Source organism: Pan troglodytes, chromosome 12 (assembly GCF_028858775.2).
Source record: "Pan troglodytes isolate AG18354 chromosome 12, NHGRI_mPanTro3-v2.0_pri, whole genome shotgun sequence".
Classification (NCBI taxonomy): Eukaryota; Metazoa; Chordata; class Mammalia; order Primates; family Hominidae; genus Pan; species Pan troglodytes.
In genome coordinates this window covers 90,717,462-90,743,379 of record NC_072410.2, presented here as the reverse complement: position 1 = coordinate 90,743,379, position 25,918 = coordinate 90,717,462, and the positions used below count along the sequence as shown (strand labels likewise).

Here is a 25,918-nt window from a genome sequence, read left to right as displayed (position 1 = left end):
TGAGGCGGGCGGATCACCTGAGGTCGGGAGTTTGAGTCCAGCCTGGCCAACATGGTGAAACCCCGTCTCTACTAAAAATACAAAAAATTAGGCAGGTGTGGTGGTGCACACCTATAATCCCAGCTACTTGGGAGGCTGAGGCACAAGAATCACTTGAGCCTGGGAAATGGAGGTTGTAGTGAGCCGAGATCATGCCTGCTGCACTCCAGCCTGGGCAATAGAGCGAGACTCCGTCTCAAAAAAAAAAAAAAAAAAGGGAAGGAACATGGGAATGGGAAGAGGCACTAAAAAAGGAACTTCTTTTGTATCTGTTACATTGTACTCATTTTGTTTTTAAAATTTTAAACCAAATATGACATTGTTATCACTTTTGTTGCCACTCAGAATACAAATGCTATTACACTATTTTCTATAATTTTCCCTTTTTCAAATTAAAAAACAAAAATACATGTAAACAGGTGTTTTCTTTATGGAAAACAGGAAGGTGAGCATCCAAATAATTTTAGTTAATTTATAACAAACTCTTAATAATTTCTTTTTCTTCTTCTTCTTTTTTTTTTTTTTTTTTTGAGGCAGGGTCTTGCTCTGTTGCTCAGGTTAGAGTGCAGTGGTACAATCTGGTACAATCACATCTTAGTGCAACTTCTACCTCTTCAGCTCAAGTGACCTCTCTCCTCAGTCCCCCAAGTAGATGGGACCACAGATGTGTATCCCCAATCATGGTTAATTTTTAAATTTTTTGGTAGAGATAAAATCTCACCATGTTGCCCAAGCTGGGCTTGAGCTCCTGGGCTCAAGCAGTCCTCCTGCCTTGGACTCCCAAAGTGCTGGGATTATAGGCGTGAGCAAACTGTGCCCAGTCTTCATAAACTTTTCTTTACATGTCCTTATCAAGTACTTTTGGAGCACCTACTGTCAACCAGCCACAGTATATAATACTGATAATTCTATAACATAAGAAATTGACCTGTTTAAGGGGGTGAATATGGTTAGTTATTTTCAGGGTGAAGAAACAGAAGAATCGGGGAGGTAGTACATACTCATAAGGAGACGGCATTTCTTAGTCACTTTGTGTGGTGTTTATAATAAGACTTCATGTGGCCAGGTGCGGTGGCTCGTGAGCGCCTGTAATCCCAGCACTTTGGGAGGCCGAGGTGGGAGGATCACAACAAGGTCAGGAGATCGAGACTATCCTGAACAACATGGTGAAACCCCATCTCTACTAAAAATACAAAAATTAGCTGGGTGTGGTGGCACGTGCCTGTAACCCCAGCTACTCGGGAGGCTGAGGCAGAAGAATCGCTTGAACCAGGGAGTCGAAGGTTGCAGTGAACCAAGATCGTGCCACTGCACTGCAGCCTGGGCTACAGAGAGAGACTCCATCTAAATAAATAAATAAATAAATAGACTTCGTCTGTTTCATCAAGAGTCATTATATTGATTTTGAAATTTCAAATAATAATAAGGAATAGTATGGAAATTTTTGTTTGATTAAATGGGGACATGAGGCCAGGTGTGGTCACTCAGGCCTGTAATCCCAGCACTTTGGGAGACCAGGGCAGGAGGATTACTTGAGCCTAGGAGTTCAAGACCAGCCTGGGCAACATGGCAAGACCCTATCTCTACAAAAGAAATACACAAAAATTAGCTAAGTGTGGTGGCACATGCCTGTAGTCTTAGCTACTCGGGAGGCCAAGGGAAGAGGATCGATCACTTGAGCCCAGGAGTTGGAGGATGCAGTGAGCTAGGATTGTGCCCCTGCACTCTAGTGTGGGTGACAGCAAGACTCTGTTTAAAAAAAAAAAATGAGGCCGGGCGCGGTGGCTCACCTCTGTAATCTGAGCACTTTGAGAGGCCAAGGCGGGTGGATCACCTGAGTTCAAGATCAGCCTGGCCAACATGGTGAAAACCTGGTCTTTATACTTAAATTACAAAGATTAGCTGGGTGTGATGGTGCACACCTGTAACCCCAGCTACTCCGGAGGCGGAGACAGCAGAATCGCTTGAACCCGGGAGGTGGAGGTTGCAATGAGCCGAGATTGCACCACTGCACTCCAGCCTAGGTGACAGAGCAAGACTCTGTCTCAAAAAAAAAAGAAAAAAAGTCTAAGAAGTTAATTTTCATTCAGACAAATGTTCAAAAATAATAGAAATAAAACAAAAAACTAATTTTCAAATATGTGATTTGAGTGTAACGATCACTTTACAGAAGTTATTCTACATACTTTTTGATTATGCTGAGTTTTTAGGTCCTTTTAAAGCTTAACTTGTATCAGGAATTAATGTTTTAAACTAGTTGTTGGGTTCAAAGAAAATAGAAATGTGTTATTAAATGCCACACTTGTAATCTCATATACCAGTTCTCATGATGCAATCAATTGTTAAATAAAAACTTCCTCTAGAGAGGAGGCACCCAGCAATGAACACATTATATCAGATTTGAATATGAGATTAAACAATGCTTTTTGTTTCATTGTTATTGAAATCATATTTGTATTTTTCAAAAGTATATATACTTAAAAATTCCTAAATAAAATGTCTTTCTGTAATACAGCATTTTAGGTTATAAGGATCAATACCATGAGCTGATAAGCAAAATAGGACTCACGGCCGTAAAATGTTGATAAACATCATGACCATATTCCCCATAATGGAGTTACATATACACATTACAATGATAAAAATACTAAGAAGTTATATAGTAATGTTTCTCAGACTTGTTCACAACCCTATTTTTTATGTATTACCTCTCAACAGCATGATTTGCAATATTTAGTGTACTCTTCATACGATCTATACAAATAATTTTTTATTTTAAAGCAGGACAGAAGGAGCAAGCTGTGGAATGGTATAAGAAAGGTATTGAAGAACTGGAAAAAGGAATAGCTGTTATAGTTACAGGACAAGGTAAGATTATATTTGTTTATAGCCATCCCAAATTATGATATATTCACATGATCGTCCAGGTTTCAGATCTGTTTATTTATGTATTTATTTTTCTTTCTTTCTTTCTTTTCTTTTCTTTTTCTTTTTTTTTTTTTTTTTTTTTTTGAGACAGGGTCTTTCCTCTGTTACCCAGGCTGGAGTGCAGTGATGTGATCATAGCTCACTGCAACCTCAAACTTCTGGGCTCAAGTGATCCTCCTGCTTCTGCTTCCCATGTAGCTGGGACCACAGGCGCACACTACCATACTTAGCTAATTATTATTATTATTATCATTACTATTTTTTGAGACAGAGTCTTGCTCTTTTGCCCAGGCTGTAGTGCAGTGGTGCAATCTCGGCTCACTGCAATCTCCGCCTCCCGGATTCAGGCGATTCTCCTGCCTGAGCCTCCTGAGTAGCTGGGATTACAGGTGCATGCCAGCGTGCCCAGCTAATTTTTGTATTTTTAGTGAAGATGGGGTTTTGCCATGTTGGCCAGGCTGGTTTCGAACTCCTGATCTCAAGTGATCTGCCCACCTCAGCCTCCCAAAGTGGTGGGAGTACAGGCATGAGCCACTGTGGGCCACACTTAGCTAATTAAAAAAAATTTTTTTGTAGAGACAGGGTCTCACTGTGTTTCTGTGACTGATCTTAAACTTCTGGCCTCAAGTGATCCTCCTGCCTCAGCTTTCCAAAGTTCTGGGATTACAGGCATGAGCCACTGTACCCAGCCAGATTGTATTTATCTTAATAAATGTATTTGGGCCAGGCACAGTGGCTCATGCCTGTAATCCCAGCACTTTGGGAGGCCGAGGTGGGCGAATCACCTGGGATCAGGAGTTCGAGACCAGCCTGATCAACATGGAGAAACCCTGTCTCTACTAAAAATTCAAAATTAGCCAGGCGTGGTGTCGTGCACCTGTAATCGCAGCTACTTGGGAGGCTGAGGCAGGAGAATCGCTTGGACCCAGGAGGCGGAGGTTGTGGTGAGCCAAGATCGCGCCATTGCACTCCAGCCTGGGCAACAAGAGTGAAACTCTGTCTCAGAAAGAAAGAAAAGCAAAACAGTATTTCATTTAATTAAAAATGCCTTGTATTATACCAGTAAGAGTAAAAAACAATTTAATTAAAGTATGATATATGCTCTTTTCATCACTTAGAATTTGAATTTTAATCTTATTGAAGAGGCTGTTTTAGTTTTATTTAGATATAGATATAACAACAATATTAATATCTGTGACCAAATTGGTGCATGCATGGGCAATGAAAAACTATGTTGTGACTGCAGCCTGGTGGATAGCATTAGTAAGTTAGCATTGGTTGTAAAATGAATCCCAATTTCAAAGATTTTGAAACTTGGGGAAAAAATGTTTTAGACCCCATGAAATAAGACCTGAAATCTATGAAATACCACAGTAGGTTGGAAATCATCATGAGAAACTGTAACTATTTTTTTTTTTATAGCTATTATATGTATTCTTTGAGACAGGGTCTCACCCTGTTGCCCAGGCTGGAATGCTGTGATGTGGTCACCTCTCACTGCAACATCCACTTCCTGGGGCTGAAGTGATCCTTGCAACTCACCCTCCCATGCTCGGCTAATTTTTTTTTTTTTTTTTTTTTTTAAGTAGAGACCAGATCTCTTTATGTTGCCCAGGCTGGTCTTGAACTCCTGGGCTCAAGTGATTCTGCTTTGTCTGCCCAGAGTGCTGGGATTACAGAAGTGAGCCACAACACCTGGCCTAAAGATAGTATTTTTAAAATTTCTTCTGTTTTCTTTCTTTTGGGTATACATTTTCTTCTTTTTTAAAAAAAAAAATTTCTGTATAAAGACTGTGACTCCCCATGAAAGTAGTTTGGGTGATAATTTATCGTGAAACAATATTAGTTGGGAAATGTAGATATTTTAATTAATTTTTTTCTTTCAGGTGAACAGTGTGAAAGAGCTAGACGCCTTCAAGCTAAAATGATGACTAATTTGGTTATGGCCAAGGACCGCTTACAACTTCTAGGTATCAATTAATGTATAATTTGATGTGGGATGTATTGGAAATGTGTGTTCAATGAAACTTTAATTTGTAGAAAGAAATAGATCAGTGATTGAAAATGTGGTCCAGGCTTTTTAACATAAAGAAAACGTATAACATATACAAAAACAGAAGAGCATAATGGACTTCTTTTTTTTTTGAGACGGACGCTTGCTCTGTCACCCAGGCTGGAGTGCAGTGGCGTGATCTTGGCTCACTGCAAGCTCTACCTCCGAGGTTCACGCCATTCTCCTGCCTCAGCCTCCTGAGTAACTGGGACTACAGGCACCCACCACCACGCCCCGCTAATTTTTTTGTACTTTTAGTAGAGACAGGGTTTCACCATGTTAGCCAGAATGGTCTCGATCTCCTGACCTCGTGATCCACCCGCCTCGGCCTCCTGAAGTGCTGGAGTTACAGGCGTGAGCCAACGCGCCCAGCCGAGCATAATGAACTTCTAATTATTCTTCTCTCAGCTTTGATAATTATCACCTCACTATCAGTCTTGATTTATTTATACCAAGGGCTAGCAAACTGCAGCTGATGGGCCAACCCAGCTCACTGCCTATTACTATAAATAAGGTTTTATTGGCACACAGCCATTCCTTTCCTTTAGGTATTGTCTATGGCTTTCATGCTACGGTGACAGAATTGAATAGTTGATACAGAGACAACACTGCCCTCAAAACCTAACATATTTACTGTCTGGCCCTGAGAAAGCCTGCCATCTTCACTTGACATCCCACTTCACTGTCCCCCAACTTCTTATTATTTTGAAACAAATTCTTGACTTATTTTCCATTTATAAATATTTCATATTATACCTCTAAAAGATAAGGATGTCAAAATAAAATCACAGAAATACCATTATTGCACCTAAAAAGTAACTCCAAATTTCTTTTCACATTATCCAAAAAAACTGACCCCCCCAAAATGCAATTTCCAAATTTCTAATTTTCTCAAAATTTAATAATTTTTACTATTTTTAATAATTTGTTTGTATCAGGATCTTAAAAAGATCCATATGTCTCTTTTAATGTACAGGTTCATCTGTTTTTCATTTTCTTCCAATTTATTTGTTGATGAAACCAGGTCTTTGTCACGTAGTATTTCCTACAGTCTGACTTTTGCTGCATGCATCTTTTGTGGTATGTTTTAACATGTTCTTCTTTCCTCCCACGTTAAATGATAATTGGATATAGAGCCTTGATCACATTGAAAGTTGATTTTTATTTTTTAATGATTAGACTACTTCCTAGGTGGTTGTGTTTGTGTGTGTTCATCATTAGTTGTTCCATCTTGTGAGGTTAGCCACAGTTAACTATGACTGATGCCCAGTGATACTTTAATTCTGTCATTCTTTCAGCATTCATCAACTGTAATAGAAACTTTTACTTGTCTTCTGTTTGATGGCGTAGGTTTTAAATATATATTAATAAGTTAAATCTACCACTCAAAAAAAGTAGAACAAAGCCTACTACATATGAGTGGCTCTACCATACGTTGGTGGATGGAAATAGTAGATATTTGGTAAGCAGGTAAACCTTATTTATTTGTAGCCCTGTGACTTGGGGTAAGTTATTTTGCATGTCTGGGTCTTTTTTATCTAATTTGTAATATGAAGCTATTATTATTATTATTATTATTATTATTATTATTATTATTATTCGAGATGGAGTCTTGCTTTGTTGCCCAGGCTGGAGTGCAGTGGTGCAATCTCGGCTCAATGCACCCTCCACCTCCTGGGTTCAAACTATTCTCGTGATTCAGTCTCCCCAGTAGCTAGGATTACAGGGGCCTACCACCCCACCTAATTTTTCTATTTTTAGTAGGGACGGGGTTTCACCATGTTGGCCAGGCTGGTCTCAAACTCCTGACATCAAGTGATCCGTCCACCTCAGCCTCCCAAAGTGCTGGGATAGGCCGGGCTCGGTGGCTCACGCCTGTAATCCCTGCACTTTGGGAGGCCGAGGCGGGTGGATCACGAGGTCAGGAGATTGAGACCATCCTGGATAACACGGTGAAACCCCGTCTCTACTAAAAAAATACAAAAAACTAGCCAGGTGTGGTGGCGGGCACCTGTAGTCCCAGCTACTCGGGAGGCTGAGGCAGGAGAATGGCATGAACCCGGGGGGCGGAGCTTGCAGTGAGCCGAGATCATGCCACTGCACTCTAGGCTGGGCAAAAGAGCGAGACTCTGTCTCAAAAAAAATAAATAAATAAATAAATAAATAATAATAATAAAGTGCTGGGATTACAGGCATGAGCCACCACGCCCAGCTGAAGCTAATATTATTAGCTAATACTAATATCTCATATTTTTGACCATTGAATTATTAAAGGAACCTAAACCATAGTAGTAAGTGCTTTAAAAATGTTGGTTTTTATTTATCTGTTTACCTGACTGTCATCACCTCCTTTGCTTAGGTAGAAAGATATATTCATATACACATACATATACATTTTATTCATTCTTTAATTCATTTACTCCTATATGGTCATTGTGTTTGTGGGATTTTTGCCCGCACATAGTTAAAAATGCAACCGTTACTGCTTTCAGATGAGTAACAAGGTAGTGTTCCCTGGCTTCTGTGGCTGACAGGATTTGCCTTCTTCCTTTCTAAATGGAGGTTATTACTGTGTCAGATATAATTAAATAGTGTATTAAAGTTTGTTGCAATAAAATAATTGATGGTTCTAATTGGTACTTTCTACGTGTTTTATCTTTAAAGCTTTTCAGTGTATATATAAAGTATATATCATACAGAATAAATTTGATTGTGGAGCATTTTGTAACATCTTTCAAAATTAATAAGAGTTGGTTTTTATGTTTTGTTTGATGTTATGATATAGGACATTAGAAGTATTAATATCAATTAGAGACTCATCTTTGAATGTGACTTTGTACTTTCTTATTTGTGTTAGTAGAGGAGAGAACAAAAAGAAGATATGTAATGTAATATGAAACTAGGAATTTAAAGATTTAATGTTTTGGATATTTTAAAGTTGGTGTCTGTTTTCACCCTCAAAAATGCTATTACCTATTTATGAAATATCTTTAAAAGCGTGGAGTGGTAGATGGGAAAGGTGACATCGGCTGGGCGCGGTGGCTCACACCTGTAATCCCAGCACTTTGGGAGGCCAAGGTGGGCGGATCACCTGAGGTCAGGAGTTCACGACCAGTCTGGTAACATGGTGAAACTTCATCTCTACTAAAAATACAAAAAATTAGCCAGGCTGGTGGTACGCACCTGTAATCCCAGCTACTCAGGAGGCTGAGTCAGGAGGATGGCTTGAACCCAGAAAATGGAGGTTGCATTGAGCCAAGATGGCACCACTGCACTCCAGACTGGGTGACAGAGAGAGACTCTGTCTCAAAAATAAAAAATAAAAAAAAAAAAAACGCCGGGCACTGTGGCTCACACCTGTAATCCTAGCACTTTGGGAGACTGAGGCGAGCAGATCACTTGAGGTCAGGAGTTCGAGACCAGCTGGGTGCCTGGGCAACATAGTGAAACCCCGTCTCTACTAAAAATACAAAAAATAGCCGGGCATGGTGGCGGGCACCTGTAATCTCACCTACTTGGGAGGTTGAGGCATGAGAATTGCTCGAGCCTGGGAGGCAGAGGTTGCAGTAAGCAGAGACCACACCACTGCACTCCAGCCTGGATGACAGAGTGAGACTTTGTCTCAAAACAAAAACAAACCAAACCACCTCTTGTCCACTCCTAATCTCCCTTACTGTGTTTCACTTATTTTTTTCCCATATATTTGTCACCTTCTAATAAACTGTGTAACTTATTTTTTATGTTTATTGTGTACTATCTGTCTTCTCCCTGTTGGAATATAAACTCTATGGAGGAGGGATCCTTGTCTATATCCCAAGTGCCTACAATAGTGTCTAGCACATGCTAGTTACCGAATAAATATTTGCCAAGTTAATAAGTTGTTTATAACCCTTGGCACTATACCTGATACAGTGTAGGGACTTAATAAATGAATGTTAAATGAAGCTATCTTAAAAAATATATATATATATAACAGCCAGATATGCCAATTTGCTGACATCAAAATTAATCTTTTCATCTATTGCAGGTTTTATAGTTAAGCTTTGCTCTAAGGTTCACTATCACTAAACCAAAAATAAATAATATGTATGGTCTTTTCCCATTTTTAACAGAGAGGCTACATCCTCTCAAACCAGTCAGTATTAGGAATTCCCAGGATCATTCTCTCCATTTTCCATCCTAATTAGATACCTATCTGGCACCACATCTCTGAAAAGCTCCAATTTTTAACCAGCACATAATAAACAAATATGTTACTATTAATACACGTTTGTACACAAGTCATTTTTATTGTCTTAGGTATATCCACTCCCAGACCTTTTGAGTTATTGAAAGACAGGAATATGTGATGTCACCTCTTTTTTCTTTTTTTTGAGACGGAGTCTTGCCCTATCACCCAGGCCAGAGTGCAATGGCGTGATCTCGGCTCACTGCAACCTCTGCCTCCCGGGTTCAAGCGATTATCCTGCCTCATCCTCCTGAGTAGCTGGGATTACAGGTGGCCCTAGTTTGGGTTTTTGGTTTTAAACAGGATGGTCTCCTCTTTGAGAAGTTGCCATGAGTTAGCCATGATGATACCTGGGACAATAATGGTCCACAGAGAAGTAAGAGCCAGTACAACGCCTTAAGAGAAAGTACCTGGTATGTTTGTGAAGCAGCAAAGAGGCCAATGTGTTCCAGCAAGGAGATTATAGTAGAGATGAAGTCAGAGAACTCATGCGGAGAGGGATTGTCACAACACGCAGGGCTGTAAAGGCCACCATGAGGACTTGAGCTTTTACTGCCTGTGAAATAGGGAGCAGTTACAAAGATTTTTAAGAAAGCAGCCCAGTGCAGTGGCTCATGCCTATAATCCCAGCTCTTTGGGAGGCTGAGGTGGGTGGATCACCTGAGGTCAGGAGTTCGAGACCAGCCTGGCCAACATGGCGAAACCTTGTCTTTACTAAAAATAGAAAAATTATCTGCGTGTGGTGGCCATGCTTGTAATCCCAAATACTCGGGAGGCTGAGGCAGAAGAATCACTTGAACCCGGGAGGCGGAGGTTGCAGTGAGCCGAGGTTGCGCCACTGCCCTCCAGCCTGGGCAACAAAGCGAGACTCCGTCTCAAACAAAACCAGAAAAAAAGATTTTTAGGAAAGGAATGAAATACTCTGACTTAAATTTTAGAAGGATCACTCTGGTTGCTATGTTGCATTATAGACTCTAAGGGTAGAACCAGGGAGAGCAATTAGGACACTGTTACAGTAATCTAGGAGAAAAGTGATAGAGGCTTGCACCAGGGTAGTATCAGGAGAAATGGTAACAAGTGGTTGGATTATGATTATACTTGAAGGTCGAACAACTAGATTTGCTGATAGATTGGATAAAATGGTCCTCTATTTATGGATCTCATAATACAGTAGGAGAAACAGACACATAAATAGTCATCACTGCAGGATGGGGATTAGAAATATTTTGCAAGGGTGTAAAAGGTGCTAAGAAAGCTTTCTTGTGTGACAAAGCTGGTTAAAGAAAGAAAAGAAAGCTTCCTAGAAGTGAAACCTAAAGTATACACTTAGATAAATGAATAAAAGTTATGAAAGAATGTGAGGGCTGGGCACAGTGGCTCATGCCTGTAATCCTAGCACTTTGGGAGGTTGAGTCGGGGGTATTGCTTGAGTCCAGGAGTTTGAAACCAGCCTGGACAGCGTACTGAGACCCCATGTCTAAATTAAAAAAAAAAAAAAAAGCCAGGAGTGGTGATGTGCACCTGTAGTCCTAGCTACTTACTTGGGAGGCTGAGGCAGGAGGATCGCTTGAGCTCAGGAGGTCGAGACTGCAGTGAGCCATGAGTACACCGCTGCACTCTAGTCTGGGTGACAGAGTGAGACCCTGTCTCAAAGAAAATGAAAAGAAAAAGAATTTGAGAAATGATATGTCAGGAAAACGTGATGACATGAACAAATACTCAAAGGCAAGAAAAGCATGGTGAGTAGGGGAGGGTACAGGTTGAGACATGAAGTTGGGATTGCCGAGGCGTAAGAGGTATAGGCAGATCATGGATGGCCTGGTTTGTCATAGGAAGGAGATTGGGCTCTTATCTGTGGGCAATGGGAAGCCACTAAAGGGTTTTAAGTAGAAGAGTGTTATATGGTAAGATTTTCCTCTCCAGTAGATCACTCAGATGACTGTGGGGGTTGGATGTGAGGAGGTAAAGCAGCAAAGTTACTGCTTTAATTTAAATCATTGATTAATCTGTACAATCCTAGTCATTCCAAAAAGAAACATTAGTCCTTTAACAGAAGTGAATTGGGTCTGGGCGCGGTGGCTCACGCCTGTAATCCCAGTACTTTGGGAGGCTGAGGCGGGCAGATCACCTGAGGTCAGGAGTTTGAGACAAGTCTGGGCAACATGGCAAAACCTTGTATCTACTAAAATTACAAAAATTAGCTGGGCATGGGGGCACCCACCTGTAATCCCAGCTACTCGGGAGGCTGAGGCAGGAGACTCCCTTGAACCCATAAGGCAGAGGTTGCAGTGAGCTGAGGTCGCACCACTGCACTCCAGCCTGGGCGACAGAGTGAGACTCCGTCTCCAAAAAAAAAAGAAAAAATATTGGAGCAGTTTCACAGACGCTGTTTACTGTTATACTGTATGTGTCTATGACTCCGCCTCCAAGAAAAAAAAATGAATTGGAGCAGGTTCACAGAAGCAATGTACTGTTACACTGTATGTGTCTGTTTCTACACATATAAATCTGAATTCTGTGTACACGAAAAGAAATCCTATAACTTTTTATTCCTAGCTATAAAAACTAAGAATATAATTTCTTTCTTTTTATTACATAATGAATGGTTCTGTTAACTTTTTGTTAAAATTTCATTGAGGGGAGTATTAATTCACATTTATGTACAGATGTCTACATTTACAAATCAGTGTATTTTTTGATTTATGCGTTTACTGAGACAAAGGGTTTCTGTCTCAGCATTGAGAAAAATCAGATGACCAACCTGTTAGCTCAAAAAAAAAAAACCTCCAAGGTATATTGTATCAGCCAGTTCTAGGATACAAAAGCCATGCAGTACTTTGTGTTTTGTGCAAAAAGGGTAGCTGCTATTTAACCTGTCCCAAAGGCATGTGTGGTTGTACCATAAACCAAGCATGATACCTGTTTGTCAAACTTTAGAAGTGAAAGTTTAAGAGAGTTAATATATAGGTGCTGCATTTTTTCATGTATTCATTGACTTGCTGGTACAGAAGAAAAGAATCAATTATGATTCAGCACAATACTCCACTTGGGGAAGAGAGTGCAGCAGTAGTTTAGAGTGTCAGGGATCAAACTGCTACCTTCTTGGGCTTCAGTTGCTAGACTTAAGAGACCCAGATCTTGGGAGGGGTTTTTGTTGTTATTTGATGTGGGGGTAAGGTTGAAATACTCCCTTTTAATTGATTAATATAAAAAATAGGTAATGTAGACGTATGTCACAAAATTTTAACAAGTTTGAGTGTGAAAAGCATCCATCCCATTCTATGCCCTGGCTACCCATTTCCCCTCCCTAGAGGCAGCTGTTATTATCAGTTTCTCTGGGTCCTTTTTAGAGGTAATCTTTTTGTATGCAACTGTGCACATGTATGTTTACACAAATGGTAGGGTATTGTATATATATATACAGTTACTGCAGTATGCTTATTTGACTTTGCTTTATTGCTTTTATTTTCTGCCTGACATATGTTAATGTGGCCAAATAGGGCATTTCCCAGACAATCCTTATAGTTTCGTTCTGTGCTACTTTAAATGCTGTTCTCCTTCCCTGAAATGTCCTTTTTTTTTCTCTTTTTTTTTTTTTTTTTTGAGACAGAGTCTCGCTCTGTCACCCAGGCTGGAGTGCAGTGGCACGATCTCAGCTCACTGCAACCTCCACCTCCCCGGTTTAAGCCATTCCCCTGCCTCAGCCTCCCGAGTAGTTGGGACTACAGGCGCGTGCCACCACGCCCGGATAATTTTTTGTTTGTTTGTTTTAGTCGAGACAGGGTTTCACTGTGTTAGCCAGGATCGCCTCAATCTCCTGACCTCGTGATCTGCCTGCCTCAGCCTCCCAAAGTGCTGGGATTACAGACGTGAGCCACTGCGCCTGGCTGTCCTTTCTTTTAATCTTTTCAAATTCTAGCCAGTTCATAGCCCACTTGCTCTGTAAAGCTTTTTCAGTGATCTTTCTTTTGTACCATGCAGTCTTTTAAAAAATCTACAGTTTTATTATAAGTTGCTAATTATATTTAATAAATACCTAAATGGTAGAAATTGATTCATTTTTTAATCTCCATAGTGCCAGGAACTGTGGCTCATGTCTGTAATCCCTGCACTTTGGGAGGCTAAGGCGGGAGGATCACTTAAGGCCAGGAGCTTGAGCCCAGCCTGTGGAACATATTGAGACCCTGTCTCTACAAAAAATAAATTAGCTGGGCATAGTGGTGTCTGTATGTAGTGTCAACTACTCAGGAGACTGGGGCAGAAGGATAACTTGAGCTCAGGGAGTTGAGGCCACAGTGAGCCATGATGGTGCCACTGTACTTCAGCCTGGGTGACAAAGCAAGACCAAGACCAATAATAATCTCCATGGTATTTGTTTTGGACGTATTAGATATTCAGTAAATATTTTCTGGTGATGATAATGATATCTAACTACCTCAGGTTACCTAACCTGAATAAGGCCTATTTTTAACATAGCCATTCACTTGTTAATTTCTGTTATTTTCGTGACTTCATTTTTACTAATTATATTTTAAAAGATAATTTTATATAAATGCAAAAACTTTTTATCATGTAACAATCTGGTAACACCTTGAGTAATTTGTCATTTCACATGCACATTTTATTTGTTCATTATCTTTTTTCTTTTTGTTTATTTTTTCTGTTTTTTACCTTCTCTGTTGCATAGAGAAGATGCAACCAGTTTTGCCATTTTCCAAGTCACAAACGGACGTCTATAATGACAGTACTAACTTGGCATGCCGCAATGGACATCTCCAGTCAGGTGGGTTTAGGTTAACTAACATAAAATAATAAAGCTTGCATGCAAAGTAAGAGTCTTACTTAACCTGATAATGTTGATTTGATTTTATAATGGTAGGTTTAATTGTTCATGTTTTCACAGGGCTGTGTTGAAAATATAGTACCTTTATCATCATAGTATATAAACATGCAACAAATCAGGTATAGTCATTCTAAACTTGCCTTATTTGCATATTTTGCAACCTCTGGTTTTTCCGATTATAAAATATGAAGGTGTACATTCCCGTAAGTGATTAAAATAATCTTTTTTTCTGTTGTGGCTTTTGTGTTTTTATATGGATAGCTATACTGATTTTTTTCATGAAATAGTGTTTTCTAAGACACATTTTAATTTTTTATGTATCAATTTTTATTGCATATCAATTTTCATATATAGTATATGTGAATGTCTTATAGTACTTGATAGAAGAAATTTGAAACTTCACATAGTGAGGAGAAACAGTATTATTTGCTATGGATTAACTCTGTCCTTCATAAACTGTTGGATATCAACTTCTACAGAAGATTAAATGTCTTTCTGTTTTGTTTTCTTTGGGTGGGGGACTCTCCATTTCTTAGGTTCTCTGACATCTGAGCTAGCTTTTTGTTTAATTAAAACTTTTTTTTTAGTTGACAGATAATGTACTTGTTCATGGGGTACACAGTGATGTTTTGATACATATAGTATATGGTGATTAGATCAAGGTAATTATCATTTCCATCATCCCAAACATTTATCATTCCTTGTGTTGGAAACATTCAGTATCTTCCTTCTAGCATTTGAAATGATATAATATATTATATTGTTACCTATAATCATCTTGCAGTGGTGTAGAACAATGGAGCTTACTCTTTCTATCTAGCTATACCTTTGTATCCTTTCCCTACCCTTTTCAGCCTCTAGTATCCTCTGTTCTACTTTTTATTTCTATGAGATTAACTTTTTAAAAATAATATTCTGTGTGTATATATACCATATTTTCTTTATTCATTCGTCTGTTCTTGGACACCTAGGTTGATTCTGTATCTTGGCTGTTGTGAATAGTGCTGCAGTAAATATGGGGTGTAGATGTCTGTTCGATATGATGATTTTCTTTCCTTTGGATAAATTCCCAATAGTGGGATTGGTGGGTCATATGGTAGTTCTGTTTGTAGTTTTTGAGGAACCTCCATACTCTTCTCCATAGTAGCTGTACTAGTTTAGATTCCCAAAAGTAGCGTATAAGAGTTCACTTTCTACACATCGTCACCAGCATTTGGTACTTTTTTTGTCTTTTTGATAATAGCCATCCTAACTGGGGTAAGATACCTTGTTGTGGTTTTGATTTGCATTTCCCTCATAATTAACGATGTTGAGCATTTTTTCATATCTTTGTTTTTGACGGTCCAGCTAGTTTTATTGGTTACTTTTTTTTTTTTTTTTTTTAGCAATAGTTTCATGTGCAGGGCTCAAATTATATTTAATATTACTTTTTTCAAATTATACCAGAACAACCTTAGGTTAGGCTATAAAACAACTGCCTTCTTTTTCTTTTGGTATAATAATTATATATATATTTTTAATTACACTTTACGTTCTAGGGTGCATGTGCACAACATGCAGGTTTGTTACATATGTATACAAGTGCCTTGTTGGTGTGCCGCACCCATTAACTTGTCATTTACATTAGGTATATCTCCTAATGCTATCCCTCCCCTCTCCCCTCACCCCACGACAGGCCCCAGTGTGTGATGTTCCCCACCCCGTGTCCAAGTGTTCTCATTGTTCAATTCCCATCTGTGAGTGAGAACATACGGTGTTTGGTTTTCTGTCCTTGCGATAGTTTGCTCAGAATGATGGTTTCCAGCTTCATCCATGTCCCTACAAAGGACATGAACTCATCCTTTTTGATGGCTGCATAGTATTCCATGGTGTATATGTGCCATACTTTCTTAATCCAGTCTATCATTGATGGACATTTGCATTGATTCCAAGTCTTTGCTATTGTGAATAGTGCCACAGTAAACATACATGTGCATGTGTCTTTATAGCAGCATGATTTATAATCCTTTGGGTATATACCCAGTAATGGGATGGCTGGGTCAAATGGTATTTCTAGTTCTAGATCCTTGAGGAATCGCCACACTGTCTTCCACAATGGTTGAACTAGTTTACGTTCCCATCAACAGTGTAAAAGTGTTCCTGTTTCTCCACATCCTCTCCAGCACCTGTTGTTTCCTGACTTTTTAATGATCGCCATTCTAACTGGTGTGAGATGGTATCTCATTGTGGTTTTGATTTGCATTTCTCTGATGGCCAGTGATGATGAGCATTTTTTCATGTCTCTTTTGGCTGCATAAATGTCTTCTTTTGAGAAGCATCTGTTCATATCCTTTGCCCACTTTTTGATGGGGTTGTTTGATTTTTTTCTTGTAAATTTTTTTAAGTTCTTTGTAGATTCTGGATATCAGCCCTTTGTCAGATGGGTAGATTGCAAAAATTTTCTCCCATTCTATAGGTTGCCTGTTCACTCTGATGGTAGTTTCTTTTGCTGTGCAGAAACTCTTTAGTTTAATTACATCCCATTTGTCAATTTTGGCTTTTGTTGCCATTGCTTTTGGTGTTTTAGGCATGAAGTCCTTGCCCATGCCAGTGCCCATGCCAGTGTCCTGAATGGTATTGCCTAGATTTTCTTCTAGGGATTTTATAGTTTTAGAACTAACATTTAAGTCTTTAATCCATCTTGAATTAATTTTTGTATAAGGTGTAAGGAAGGGATCCAGTTTCAGCTTTGTACGTTTGGCTAGCCAGTTTTCCCAGCACCATTTATTAAATAGGAAATCCTTTCCCCATTTATTGTTTTTGTCAGGTTTGTCAAAGATCACATGGTTGTAGATGTGTGGTATTATTTCTGAGGGCTCTGTTCTGTTCCATTGGTGTATATCTCTGTTTTGGTATCAGTACCATGCTGTTTTGATTACTGTACCTTCGTAGTATAGTTTGAAGTCAGGTAGCGTGATGCCTCCAGCTTTGTTCTTTTGGCTTAGGATTGTCTTGGCAATGCAGGCTCTTTTTGGGTTCCATATGAACTTTAAAGTAGTTTTTTCCAATTCTGTGAAGAAAGTCATTTGTAGCTTGATGGGGATGGCATTGAATCTATAAATTACCTTGGGCAGTGTGGCCATTTTCATGGTATTGATTCTTCCTATCCATGAGCATGGAATGTTCTTCCATTTGTCTGTGTCCTCTTTTATTTCATTGAGCAGTGGTTTGTAGTTCTCCTTGAAGAGGTCCTTCACATCCCTTGTAAGTTGGATTCCTAGGTATTTTATTCTCTTTGAAGCAATTGTGAATGGGAGTTCACTCATGATTTGGCTGTTTGTCTGTTATTGGTGTATAGGAATGCTTGTGATTTTTGCACATTGATTTTGTATCCTGAGACTTTGCTGAAGTTGCTTATCAGCTTAAGGAGATTTTGGGCTGAGATGATGGGGTTTTCTAAATATACAATCATGTCATCTGCAAACAGGGACAATTTGACTTCCTCTTTTCCTAATTGGATACCCTTTATTTCTTTCTCCTGCCTGATTGCCCTGGCCAGAACTTCCAACACTATGTTGAACAGGAGTGGTGAGAGAGGGCATCCCTGTCTTGTGCTAGCTTTCAAAGGGAATGCTTCCAGTTTTTGCCCATTCAGTATGATATTGGCTGTGGGTTTGTCATAAATAGCTCTTATTATTTTGAGATACATCCCATCAATACCTAGTTTATTGAGAGTTTTTAGCATGAAGGGCTGTTGAATTTTGTTGAAGGCCTTTTCTGCATCTATTGAGATAATCATGTGGTTTTTGTCTTTGGTTCTGTTTATATGATGGATTACGTTTATTGATTTGCATATGTTGAACCAGCCTTGCATCCCAGGGATGAAGCCAACTTGATCGCGTTGGATAAGCTTTTTGATGTGCTGCTGGATTCGGTTTGCCAGTATTTTATTGAGGATTTTTGCGTTGATGTTCATCAGGGATATTGGTCTAAAATTCTCTTTGTTGTGTCTCTGCCAGGCTTTGGTATCAGGATGATGCTGGCCTCATAAAATGAGTTAGGGAGGATTCCCTCTTTTTCTATTGATTGGAATCATTTCAGAAGGAATGGTACCAGCTCCTCTTTGTACCTCTGGTAGAATTCAGCTGTGAATCCATCTGGTCCTGGACTTTTTTTGGTTAGTAGGCTATTAATTATTGCCTCAATTTCAGCTCCTGTTATTGGTCTATTCAGGGATTCAGCTTCTTCCTGGTTTAGCCTTGGGAGGCTGTATGTGTCCAGGAATTTATCCATTTCTTCTAGATTTTCTAGTTTATTTGAGTAGAGGTGTTTATAGTATTCTCTGATGGTAGTTTGCATTTCTGTGGAATCGGTGGTGATATCCCCTTTATCATTTCTTATTGCATCTGTTTGATTCTTCTCTCTTTTCTTCTTTATTAGTCTTGGTAGCAGTCTATCAGTTTTGTTGATCTTTTCAAAAAACCAGCTCCTGGATTCATTGATTTTTTTGAAAGGTTTTTTGTGTCTCTATCTCCTTCATTTCTGCTCTGATCTTAGTTATTTCTTGCCTTCTGCCAGCTTTTGAAGGTGTTTGCTCTTGCTTCTCTAGTTCTTTTAATGGTGATGTTAGGGTGTCAATTTTAGATCTTTCCTGTTTTCTCTTGTGGGCATTTAGTGCTATAAATTTCCCTCTACACACTACTTTAAATGTGTCCCAAAGATTCTGATATGTTGTGTCTTTGTTCTCATTGGTTTCAAAGAACATCTTTATTTCTGCCTTCATTTCCTTATATACCCAGTAGTCATTCAGGAGCAGGTTGTTCAGTTTCCATGTAGTTGTGTGGTTTTGCGTGAGTTTCTTGATCCTGAGTTCTAGTTTGATTGCACTGTGGCCTGAGAGACAGTTTGTTGTAATTTCTGTTCTTTTACATTTGCTGAGGAGTGCTTTAGTTCCAACTATGTGGTCAGTTTTGGAATAGGTGTGGTGTGGTGCTGAGAAGAATGTATATTCTGTTGATTTGGGGTTTAGAGTTCTGTAGATGTCTATTAGGTCCACTTGGTGCAGAGCTGAGTTCAGTTCCTGGATCTGTCTTGTTGATCTGTCTAATATTGACAGTGGGGTGTTGAAGTCTCCCAATATTATTGTGTGGGAGTCTAAGTCTCTTTGTAGGTCTCTAGGGACTTGCTTTATGAATCTGGGTGCTCCTGTATTGGGTGCATATATATTTAGGATAGTTAGCTCTTCTTGTTGAATTGATCCCTTTAGCATTATGTGATGGCCTTCTTTGTCTCTTTTGATCTTTGTTGGTTTAAAGTCTGTTTTATCGGAGACTAGGATTGCAAACCCTGCTTTTTTTGTTTTCCATTTGCTTGGTAGATCTTCCTCCATCCCTTTATTTTGAGCCTATGTGTGTCTCGGCACGTGAGATGGGTTTCCTGAATACAGCACACTGATGGGTCTTGACTCGTTATCCAATTTGCCAGTCTGTGTCTTTTAATTGGAGCATTTAGCCCATTTCCATTTAAGGTTAATATTGTTATGTTTGAATTTGATCCTGTCATTATGATGTTAGCTGGTTATTTTGCTCGTTAGTTGATGCAGTTTCTTCCTAGCCTCGATGGTCTTTACAATTTGGCATGTTTTTGCAGTGGCTTGTACCAGTTGTTCATTTCAATGTTCAGTGCTTCCTTCAGGAGCTCCTGTAAGGCAGGCCTGGTAGCTACAAAATCTGTCAGCATTTGCTTGTTTTTAAAGGATTTTATTTCTCCTTCACTTATGAAGCTTAGTTTGGCTGGATATGAAACTCTGGGTTGAAAATTCTTTCCTTTAAGAATGTTGAATATTGGCCCCCACTCTCTTCTGGTTTTTAGAGTTTCTGCCAAGAGATCAGCTGTTAGTCTGATGGGCTTCCCTTTGTGGGTAACCTGACCTTTCTCTCTGGCTGCCCTTAACATTTTTTCCTACATTTCAACTTTGGCGAATCTGACAATTATGTGTCTTGGAGTTGCTCTTCTCGAGTAGTATCTTTGTGGCATTCTCTGTATTTCCTGAATTTGAATGTTGGCCTGCCTTGCTAGGTTGGGGAAGTTCTCCTGGATAATATCCTGCAGAGTGTTTTCCAACTTGGTTCCATTCTCCCCGTCACTTTCAGGTACACCAGTCAGACATAGATTTGGTCTTTTCACATAGTCCTATATTTCTTGGAGGTTTTGTTCGTTTCCTTTTACTCTTTTTTCTCTAAACTTCTCTGCTGGCTTCATTTCATTCATTTGATCTTCAATCACTGATAGCCTTTCTTCCACTTGATCGAATCGGCTACTGAAGCTCATGCATGCGTCACGTAGTTTTCGTGCCATGGTTTTCAGCTCCATCAGGCCATTTAAGGTCTTCTCCATGCTGTTTATTCTAGTTAGCCGTTTGTCTAATCTTTTTTCAAGGTTTTTAGCTTCTTTGCAATGGTTTCGAACATCCTCCTTTAGCTCGGAGAAGTTTGTTATTACCGATCGTCTGAGGCCTACTTCTGTCAGCTTGTCAAAGTCTTTCTCTGTCTAGCTTTGTTCCGTTGCTGGTGAGGAGCTGTGTTCCTTTGGAGGAGAAGAGGCGCTCTGAATTTTAGAATTTTCAGCTTTTGTGCTCTGGTTTCTCCCCATCTTTGTGGCTTTATCTACCTTTGGTCTTTGATGATGGTGACGTACAGATGGGGTTTTGGTGTGGATGTCCTTTCTGTTTCTTAATTTTCCTTCTAACACTCAGGACCCTCAGCTGCAGGTCTGTTGGAGTTTGCTGGAGGTCCACTCCAGACCCTGTTTGCCTGGGTATCACCAGCGGAGGCTGCAGAACAGCAAATGTTGCAGAACGACAAATGTTGCTGTCTGATCCTTCCTCTGGAACCTTCGTCTCACAGGGGTACCCAGCTATATGAGGTGTCAGTCAGCCCGTACGGGGAGGTGTCTCCCAGTTAGGCTACTTGGGGATCAGGGACCCACTTGAGGAGGCAGTCTGTCCATTCGCCGATCTCAAACTCCATGCTGGGAGAACTACTACTCTCTTTAGAGCTGTCAGACAGGGACCTTTAAGTCTGTAGAAGTTTCTGCTGCCTTTTGTTCAGCTATCCCCTGTCCCCAGAGGTGGAGTCTACAGAGGCAGGCAGGCCTCCTTGAGCTGTGGTGGACTCCACCCAATTCAAGCTTCCTAGCCGCTTTGTTTACCCACTCAAGCCTCAGCAATGGCAGATGCCCCCGCCTCCAGCCTCTTTGCCGCCTTGCAGTTCGATCTCAGACTGCTGTGCTGGCAGTGAGCGAGGTTCCGTTGGCGTGGGACCCTCTGAGCCAGGCATGGGATATAATCTCCTGGTGTGCCGTTTGCTAAGAGCATTGGAAAAGCCCAGTATTAGGGTGGGAGTCTCCCGATTTTCCAGGTACCATCTGTCACGGCTTCCCTTGGCTAGGAGAGGGAATTCCCCAACCCCTTGCGCTTCCCAGGTGAGGCAATACCCCACCCTTCAGCTCACACTATGTGGGCTGCACCCACTGTCTGACAATCCCCAGTGAGATGAACCCGGTTCCTCAGTTGGAAATGCAGAAATCAGCTGTCTTCTGTGTCGCTCACACTGGGAGCTGCAGACTGGAGCTGTTCCTATTTGGCCATCTTGGAACCCTGCCTTCTTCATTCATATGTAATACAAAACTTCTAAGGTTTTAGTGGAGAAGAGATAGAGTAAAAGGATTTCTATGGACAGAAGAAACAGTTGGTCATCAACTCTTTTCCTTGTGGCTTCACAGCTCCCCTAAGGACTTCTCATGTTGGTTTGGTCTTACAGTATAGTCAGTGGCAGTTTCCCTCTTCCCATTCCTTCCTCTGTCTGATTTAAAATGCTGTTTCAAGTATCGATATAAGTATTTTGCCTGTTTCTTTTAGCGTGGCTGTGAAGGGCTGACATTTTCAGAAGGCACTTACTGAAAAGAAAAAACAAAGAAATGTAAGAGTCCATCACATATAAATAGTTAAGTTTCTAAAATATGTATTTGAGATCCCAGTGATTCTACTAGGATAAATAGCAAAAATTCTCCAGCCCTGAAGAGTTGGTCTGTCTTTCCTTTCCTTGTTATCTTGATTCTCTTTTATTTCATTTCACATGCTAGACCCCATCATGTTTTCCTGCTGCATTCCCCACTCCACCCTCCAAAGCAATGTTCTCTTCCTGCAACCTGTTTGAAAAAATTGAACTTTGTCTTATTTCATATCCCTAGTACAAGTTGAATATCCCTAATATGAAATCTGAAATCCAAAATGCTCTAAAATTTGACTCTTTTTTTTTTTGAGATGAAGTCTTCCTCTGTCACTCAGGCTGGAGTGCGGTGGCGCAATCTTGGCTCACTGCAACCTCCGCAGCCTCCCCTAACCCCATCCCTGTGGGTTCAAGCGATTCTCCCACTTCAGCCTCCCAAGTAGCTGGGACTACAGGCACCTGCCACCACACCCAACTGATTTTTTGTATTTTTAGTAGAGATGAGGTTTCACCATGTTGGTCAAGCTAGTCTGAAACTCCTGACCTTAAGTGATCCACCTGCCCTGGCCTCCCAAAGTGTTGGGATTACAGTCATGAGCCACTGTGCCTAGCCAAATATCCAAAACTTTTTGAGTGCTGACATGATGCTCAAAGGAAATACTGGAGTATTTTGCATTTTGGATTTTTGGATTAAGGATGCTGAACCAGTAAGTATAATGTAAACATTGCAAAATGCAAAAAAATGTAAAAACCCTAAGCAGTTCTGGTCCCAAGCATTTCGCATAAGGGATACTCAACCCATAATCTTTTCTTTTCTGTTTTCTGGTTGGAAGGGCATATTGGCTTTATAGCTAATTTACACAGCATTGATGTTTAATACACGGTGAGTCCAAGTAGATCACTCAGACCTATTAATAGTTTATTAGTGTCGCTCACTTCTGGAACATTCTGTGATGTTTTACTTGGATGAGTTCTTTCACCTCTCTTGGGAAATAGTTATACCAAAGTCTGCTTATTACTACGATGTGTTATCTATTATACATTGTCCAATTTTCTACTCAAAATTACTAGACAGGCAAAGAAAAAGTAAAGTATAACCCTTACTCGAGAAAAAAAAGCAATCAGTAGAAACTGTGAGTGGGCCCAGATATTGGATTTAGCAGACAAAGGCTTCAAAGCAGCTATTATAATATGTTTAAAGAATTGAAAGAAAATATGGTATCAGTTAAACAGGAAATCTAAGTAGATGATATAAACTAGACAATAAAAATAATATTCTAAAGTTGAAAAGTGTAGTTACTGAAATTAAAAATTTACAGACAACAGCCTCAACAGCAGATTAGAGATAGCAAAAGAAAGATTCAGTGACTTTGAACGCAGCTCTGTAGAAATTACTAAATTGATGACTCTCACGTAGCAACCTTCACCCGTAGTTTGGTTTCATATACAGTGCTTTAACTCTTTTTGCTATTTTTTCTCTTGCTTTCTGTGATGGAAACATTTTGTGCTTTGATTTTAATGGGTATATCACAGTTATATACATCTTTACAAACTCATCAAATTGTATACTTTATTTATATATATATATTTTTTTTTTTGAGATAGAGTCTGACTCTGTCTCCCAGGCTGGAGTACAGCTGAAATTAGTTGGGACTACAGGTGGGCACCACTGTGCCAGCTAATTTTTGTATTTTTTGTAGAGATGGGGTTTCCCCATGTTGGCCAGTCTGGTCTCAAACTCCTGGGCTCAATCATTTCTGCCGCCTCAGACTCCCAGAGTGTTGGGATTATAGGTGTGAGTTACTGTGCCTGGCTGGTATAGCTTTTTTTTTTTTTTTTTTGTGACAGAGTCTCGCTCTGTCGCCCAGGGTGGAGTGCAGTGGTGCGATCTTGGCTCACTGCAACCTCTGCCTCCCGGGTGCAACCCATTCTCCTGCCTCAGCCTCCTGAGTAGCTGGGACTACAGGTGCACGCCACCATACCCAGCTAATTTTTGTATTCTTAGTAGAAACAGAGTTTCACCATGTTGGCCAGGATGATCTCGATCTCCTGACCTCGATCCACCTGCCTTGGCCTCCCACAGTGCTGGCATTACAGGCCTGAGCCACCATGCCTGGCTGTTGGTATACTTTAAATGGATGTAATTCATTGCAGATTATACCTCAATAAATTTTTATTTAGTTTTTGAGACTGAGTTGCTCTGTTGCCCAGGCTGGAGTGCAGTGGCACGATTTCAGCTCACTGCAACCTCTGCCTCCCGGGTTTAAGCGATTTTCCTGTCTCAGCCTCCCCGGTAGCTGGAATTACAGGTGTGTGCCACCATGATCAGATTATTTTTGTGTTTTTAGTAAAGATGGGGTTTCACCATGTTGGCCAGGCTGGTCTCGAACTCCTGACTTCAGGTGATCCACCCGCCTCGGCCTCTGAAAGTGCTGGGATTACAGGTGTGAGCCACCACGCCTGGCCTTAATTTTTAAATACTGTAAGGCTTACAAAGAAAAGAATATTCCCCTTCTGTTTCTTTCCTCTCACGTAGCAACCTTCACCCCTAGTTTGGTTTCATATACAGTGTTTTAACTCTTTTTGCTATTTTTTTCTCTTACTTTCTACTATATTTCCAAATACGATGCTTCTATAATGATTCCTTTTTTTTTTCTATCAGTTTTTGATAATCATTGACTCCTTATGGTCAAAGAAGACTTAATTCCCTTCTGTCACTCTTCATATATTAATATAACTAGTATATATATGGTTTAGTTTTGATATAACTAAAAATAACTATATGTATATATAACTATATATGTATAAGCTATCTGTATATAGTTATATATGTATATGCACATACATATATAGTTACATATGTATACGCACATACATAGTTACATATGTATATGCATATACATATATAGTTACATATCTATATGCATATACATATAATTACATATGTATATGCATACACATATATAGTTACATATGTATATGTATATACATATATAGTTACATATGTATATGTATATGCATATACATATATAGTTACATATGTATATGTATATGCATATATAGTTACATATGTATATGTATATACATATATAGTTACATATGTATATGTATATACATATATAGTTACATATGTATATGTATATACATATATAGTTATATATATGTATTAGTTATATCAAAATAACTATATGTATATATAGCTATATATGTATATATAAACTATATGTATACAGTTATATATGTATTTGTATATGTGTGTATATATATATAGTTTTTTTGTTTGTTTGTTTGTTTTTTGGAGATGGAGTCTTGCCCTGTCCCCCAGGCTGGAATGCAGTGGTGCTATCTTGGCTTACCGCAACCTCTGCTAACCAGGTTCAAGCAATTCTCCTGCTTCAATTTCCCGAGTACCTGGGATTACAGGCACGTGGCACCACGCCAGGCTAATTTTTTGTATCTTTTGTAGAAATGGGGTTTCACCATGTTGGCCAGGCTGTTCTCAAACTCCTGACCTCGTGATCCACCTGCCTCGGCCTCCCAAAGTGCTGGGATTACAGGAGTGAGCCACCGTGCCTGGCCCCTATACATATATAGTTATATATACCTATAGTTATTTTTAGTTATATCAAAATAACTATATGTATACGTAACTATATATATAGTATATATATACTATATAGTGTGTATATATAGTATATATAGTATATATAGTGTATATATAGTATATATAGTGTATATATAGTATATATAGTGTATATATAGTGCATATAGTATACTGTATAGTATATATATAGTATATATATAGTATACTATATGTATACGATATAGTATATATAGTA

The 25,918-nt window shown here is 39.5% G+C and overlaps 1 protein-coding gene across 8 annotated transcripts in view; it reads left to right on the top strand.

Annotated features, from left to right (window-relative positions):
- The window catches only part of SPAST (spastin), a 93,781-nt gene that overhangs the window by 20,836 nt on the left and 47,027 nt on the right, over window positions 1-25,918 (top strand). For 3 of the 8 annotated variants that reach the window (XM_001164367.6, XM_009442262.5, XM_054678315.2), the window contains exons 2-4: window positions 2,821-2,907; window positions 4,854-4,937; window positions 13,936-14,031. In XM_001164367.6, the coding sequence (XP_001164367.1) occupies window positions 2,821-2,907; window positions 4,854-4,937; window positions 13,936-14,031 (267 nt within the window). The remainder of the gene's footprint in view (window positions 1-2,820; window positions 2,908-4,853; window positions 4,938-13,935; window positions 14,032-25,918) is intronic. The other 5 variants (XM_009442261.5, XM_063789167.1, XM_515388.7 and 2 more) reach the window with 3 other exon arrangements.